The following is a 6,000-nucleotide window of genomic DNA, read 5'->3' as shown; positions in this document are numbered from 1 at the left end:
GGTTTCTGCCACTCATTTAGAGTTCTTAAGACATAGTATGCATTTAATCACTCTCAGTAATCCTTTTATCTCTCTTAGGATTTAACATGATGAATACCTCCAGGTTTCATAGCACAAAATATTGGCTTGGGTAATTTTTACTGAATATTGCAGTCAAGATTCTGGTGGCCAGAATGAGAAAAGTCATGTAATTTATAAAATTTTAAGATTTATTTGACATATGTAAATGTTACATAAGCATTTTATGAACACCAAAAAAAACCTAAATAAATACAAATTATGATTCCCCAATTGACATTCCAAAACTTGTCAACATCCCATCTTCAGACTCTTGTTCTTTTGGAGCCACAGTCCTATTGTCCCAGCCACAGAAACAACATTCTGGAGAAGAACTGTGCTGTGTACAAATGTATAAGCAGATGAAATAAATTCACCACAAGTCAAGCAATCCCACTACCTGTCCACTGCTTCTTTGGCTTTCCACTGAGTTCCATAGCCTATGGTGAAGTACAGTATTTTGTAAATTTGTACTCATACGGTGTTAATTTCATTATCTAGCACTTGCCTTTGACCTTAAGCTGGTTTCCCTGGATTTTAAGATTTTTGGAACCATTCTTGATTCAGTTTCTTAAATACTAATCACTCCCCTCTACTTACCAACTCTGGCAATATCCTCTTTTCCAGAACAAGCCTAGAAACCTTAGGGTTTCTTGACAGGAATAGCACAGTTACTATTACCCAGCAAGTGTGAGGATACTTTTTCTGTCTTGTCCCAGAGTGTACGTCTATTTCTTTTTTTGAGACAGAGTCTTGCTCTGTCACCCAGACTGGAGTGCAGTGGCGCGATCTCATCTCACTGCAAGCTCCGCCTCCCGGGTTGAAGCCATTCTCCTGCCTCAGCCTCCCGAGTAGCTGGGACTACAGGTGCCCGCCACAACGCCCAGCTAATTTTTTTGTATTTTTAGTAGAGACAGGGTTTCACCGTGTTAGCCAGGATGGTCTCGATCTCCTGACCTCATGATTCACCCGCCTCGGCCTCCCAAAGTGCTGGGATTACAAGCATGAGCCACCGCGCCCGGCCCAGTGTACGCCTATTTCTCTTCACCTTTCTCTTTCCTTCTTTTCTCTCTGAAACCTTCCTTTTTTCCTTTTCTCTTTGCACTGAACCCCCTTCCTCTGCTTTCAGTCAGTCCAGTGGCTCCCAGTGACCACCTATCCACTGCTGAGCCCTTACTCAGGGCTCCTCAGCTAAACCACAAATATCTAACTCATCACATGCACCCCAGTGTGTTCTCTAATTTGGAAGAATTTCCCATTATACTTCAATAGACAATGAAACAATGTGATGACTTCCATTATACATGGATTCAATGGCCATGCAAAATACATGACAAATAATGCCTCAAAAAAGTTTCTTACAGAATGTGCCTTATTTTAAAATACTTACATACCAAAAAAAAAAAAAATTACAGAATGAACTGAAATTCAGGCACTCAAAAGCCTATGATGTCAGATCAGCATCACAAAACTGAATTCCTCGGATCACTGGGAAAACTGCAAACAGAAAATCTTGCCCCCAAACCATCAGGTAAATCTAGGTATTGTTTACTGAAATTCCACTATTTTTTGAAACAAAGAATCTTCTTTGCTGTTGTTTTCAGTTTAGGATGTGTGATAATAATGAGAACAGAATGTCCTGGAGAGTAAAGGGTGGCAAAAATCAGACAAATGGATTTGGTCCCCATATCCATCCCTGCATAAAAGGGGAGATACTGGACCAGGGTAGCAACTGAATATGGAATGTAGAGGATGAGGAAATAGACCATCAGCTTCATAGCACCTACATGAGCTTCCATCTGGGGATTCCAGAAACCAGTGGCATTTTTCTGCATCTTCTGTATATGTCTCCTCAAGGAGTGTATTAGCAAGGAAGCAGAAGTCACATTAATGATGAACTGGAGAGATGAGTTCAAGACCAAAGAAACCACTAAAGACAAGATGCCCTCACTGATATTAAATGATGTGTTATTTCTCGTAGTCACAAGTTCAGGAAAAGGTGATGCCTGGCTAAGCGTGATGTACAGGCAAGTGGTGAAAGCAGAAATCAGCACAAAGGCCAGCAGCAGCCTGGGGATCTTTGGGGAGATACTCCGCTTCAGCAGGAGAAACACTGAGTGTTGGAAGTTAGTAATCTTCACACAGTACAAGATATTGAGCAAGGTCACAAACCAGAGACTGCTCGAGTCCAAAAACATGAAACACAACACAAAAAAAGCAGACAGGTAGACTGACCTTTCCATATTTGAAGAGACGAAGTAGATGGTGTTCACCAGAAATAGTCCCAGCATAAGAAACCTGGTGATGCCCAGGCTGAACAGAATCCTATCAGAAGAGGAGATTCTATGGCTTTTGACCCAAGTTTTGCAATTGACCACTGTAATAAACAGATTCATAATGATTCCTACAAAATTTAAAATAACTGAGGCAATAACAGCGGAGAAATAGAATAACCGAAGCATCTTTACTCATTGAGGATTCAGCAGTTGTGGTGCTGATAGTGGAGGCAGGAGAAATACCAAAATGTATAAGCAGACACCAGTATCCAGCCAGGAAGGACATCTCCTTTTTAATTTTTCCCAGCATGGCAAATGAGCCATTCATGATCAAGGGCCAGCTGCTTTTACTGAGATGCAAATCTTCCAAGGATTACATTACTATTTCTTCATTAGTATCCTGTTCTCCTTAGAAATGCCTAATTACAGCAAGCCTAGGTGATACTGGGAGTCCACTCCTCCAAGAGCAGGAGGGCGAGAGGGAAGAGTCACAGCAGGCTCCAAAAACTTAGAATCCAAACCAGAGAGCTTGAGTCCAGCAATGTTTCTGTCACTGTTTTACGGTAAAGTTTTTCTTCATAAAAATGCCAGAATATGGCGGAAATCCTAATTCCTCACTCCTACCCACCCACCTCCTAGCCACATATTCATGGATGACCAGAATCCAATTTCTCTCTCCCCTCTAATCTGTTGCTGCCACAACAAGTTTCACCAATTGGCCATGCCAATGCCACTCTTTCAACCTCAGTGATTCACCTATAGCGATTTACAGTGATCTAATAGATCAAGTTCAAAGACCCAATACCTCCTTGAGAAAACCTTTCTCAATTAATCCCATTCTTTCTGATGCCCTTTGCTTTGCATTCTCTATCTACATACATAGATTTGTGCCATAACCATTTGCTATGTTCTGGTTTTTCTTAGAAAAAATTAAGTCAGCCCTTGTAGGTGTTTCCTTTATAAATCTCGGTTTATGTTTAGATCATATGTGGCTATTTTCTCTTAGGCATTTAACTGTCAATCCAGGTACCCTGGAATGAGATACACAGTAATGCATTAGTTGTAGTTTTGTGAGCCAAACAGCTAGGCATCTCATTGCTGGATTTCTCTGTACTTGCTCAGATGGGAAATGGCAAAATATCCCTGGCAAATGATATTATGGAGGCCCATAGGTGAATGTAAGAGTATGGCATCTCTTATCTTCTCTAGCAGCTGAATGAAACCAAGGTGCAATCCTGGATGCAGCCACAGATGTTACCAAAGTAGCATCAAGGTACAGCACAAAGTCCTACTGCCAAGTCCAAATAGAAACAGACAAGAAAAAGGAGCTAAAATTTAATAATAATCAGGTCCAGAAGAGGGGAATACATTCATGAGGCCCTTTAAGACAGATGACAGGAAGCCTAGCCTGGAGAAATTCTCTGACCTGGTGCCCAGGTGCTTACAGAAGCTTTTTATTCAAAACTAACAGGCACTGATAGAGGCATGCCCACATCAGGTAAGCAGGCAAACAGAATGAGCCAGGAAGACTATGACTAAAAGGAAAATTATAGCACAGATTTCCAATTAATTATCCATAGATGGCTGCAATAAAGTGATGAAGTTGAAATATTACTAACATCACATTTAAATAGAATAAATGATACAGAGTAAGCCATAACAGATAAATGTGGGCAAAAGAGCAAGAATCCCAGAATTAGACAGTAACAAACTCTATCTAGAATGTACTATACCGAATTGTTGGGTTCTCTGTAGGAGGAAGTGCTATAATTAAGATGTGATAAGGTTGGCTAGCACGATCAATGAATGAGCTCATTCAGTTAGAAGTTATTTCCACAAGGGTCAGTATAGGAAAAGTGTTAGCAGAACCCTTTCTCCCTCTGCATGAGAATTTGACCTATGGTTAAACTTCCTAGCTGTTTTCGTTATCATGATGATAAGGATGATAAGGATAATCTTATCCTTATATGATAAGGGTAAGAACATCAACTATGTTTCTAGAACAAAAAAAAAAAAGACTCTTGATTGGCAAATTGCATCTTGACTGGAAGGAACTATAAGTGAACTGTAATAAGTATCTTATGGAGTCTACATGCATTGGGCTTCCTTCCCATGTACCTCTACCTTGACTCAACCCTAGAAGCTTTGTCTACAAAATTACCACAAAATAAATTGGATCTTTTGGGACACGAAGCTTTTAATTTGCAGCAGCTCCCACCCTTACCCTACTGTGGGTCTCTTATTACTGTACCTGAACTGTACGGCCTGCACCAAAAACTCTGCAAAAGAGGAAGGCCTGACACTGCCCTGCTGGTAAATCGGGTCCCTCAACTATATCCATCTGAGTAGGCTGGTACCACAGTAGCCTAAGATAGTCTTATAAGGTTGATTATTTACTAGAGCCCAAGAAGACCAACCAGCAGGCACTGCAGTCATGGATCCAAACTCTGCTTCTTGACAGGTCTGTAAAAGGCTTTAGGGCAAATAGTCAAAGCAAATGAATGGCACTTAACTTATTTGATGACGCCTCTGAAGAATGAGGTCAGTCATGAAGAAACAGGAATTTAGAAGTTTGAAATTTTTTCAGGTGGAGCCAAGATGGCCGAATAGGAACAGCTCCAGTCTACAGCTCCCAGCATGAGTGACGCAGAAGATGGGTGATTTCTGCATTTCCAACTGAGGTACCAGGTTCATCTCACTGGGGAGTGTCAGACAATGGGTGCAGGACAGTGGATGCAGTGCACTGAATGTGGGCCGAAGCAGGGTGAGGCATCGCCTCACCCAGGAAGTGCAAGGGGTCAGGGAATCCCCTTTCCTAGTCAAAGAAAGGGGTGAAAGACGGCACCTGGAATATCAGGTCACTCCCACCCCAATACTGTGCTTTTCCAACGGTCTTAGCAAACGGCACACCAGGAGACTATATCCCGCGCATGGCTCGGAGGGTCCTATGCCCACAGAGCCTCACTCATTGCTAGCACAGCAGTCTGAGATCAAACTGCAAGGCAGCAGTGAGGCTGGGGGAGGGGCACCCACCATTGCCGAGGCTTGAGTAGGTAAACAAAGCGGCTGGGAAGCTCGAACTGGGTGGAGCCCACTGCAGCTCAAGGAGGCCTGCCTGCCTCTATAGACTCCACCTCTAGGGGCAGGGCATAGCCAAGCAAAAGGCAGCAGAAATCTCTGCAGACTTAAATGTCCCTATCTGACAGCTTTGAAGAGAGTAGTGGTTCTCCCAGCACATAGCTGGAGATCTGAGAACAGACAGACTGCCTCTTCAAGTGGGTCCCTCACCCCTGAGTAGCCTAACTGGGAGGCACCCCCCAGTAGGGGCAGACTGACACCTCACACGGCTGGGTACTCCTCTGAGACAAAACTTCCAGAGGAACAATCAGGCAGTAACATTTACTGTTCACCAATATCCGCTGTTCTGCAGCCTCTGATGCTGATATCCAGGAAAACAGCGTCTGGAGTGGACCTCCAGCAAACTCCAACAGACCTGCAGCTGAGGGTCCTGACTGTTAGAAGGAAAACTGACAAACAGAAAGGATATCCACACCAAAACCCCATCTGTACGTCACCATCATCAAAGACCAAAGGTAAATAAAACCACAAAGATGGGGAAGAAACAGAGCAGAAAAACTGGAAACTCTAAAAATCAGAGTGCCTCTCC

The 6,000-nt window shown here is 42.8% G+C and overlaps 1 protein-coding gene across 1 annotated transcript; it reads right to left on the bottom strand.

The window, feature by feature from the left end:
* Nucleotides 1–1,619: 1,619 nt before the first annotated feature.
* On the bottom strand, nucleotides 1,620–2,519 carry TAS2R4 (taste 2 receptor member 4). The gene has a single exon (XM_019031279.4). It carries the CDS (start codon nucleotides 2,517–2,519, stop codon nucleotides 1,620–1,622), a length of 900 nt encoding a protein of 299 aa, XP_018886824.2.
* Nucleotides 2,520–6,000: the final 3,481 nt, after the last annotated feature.

This window comes from Gorilla gorilla, chromosome 6 (genome assembly GCF_029281585.2).
Source record: "Gorilla gorilla gorilla isolate KB3781 chromosome 6, NHGRI_mGorGor1-v2.1_pri, whole genome shotgun sequence".
NCBI lineage: Eukaryota > Metazoa > Chordata > Mammalia > Primates > Hominidae > Gorilla > Gorilla gorilla.
This window is presented reverse-complemented; position numbering and strand designations above follow the sequence as displayed.

What these genes read in the sequence shown, in the direction of transcription:
- TAS2R4 (XM_019031279.4), bottom strand. Translation starts at nt 2,519, where the DNA reads ATGCTTCGGTTATTCTATTTCTCCGCTGTTATTGCCTCAGTTATTTTA.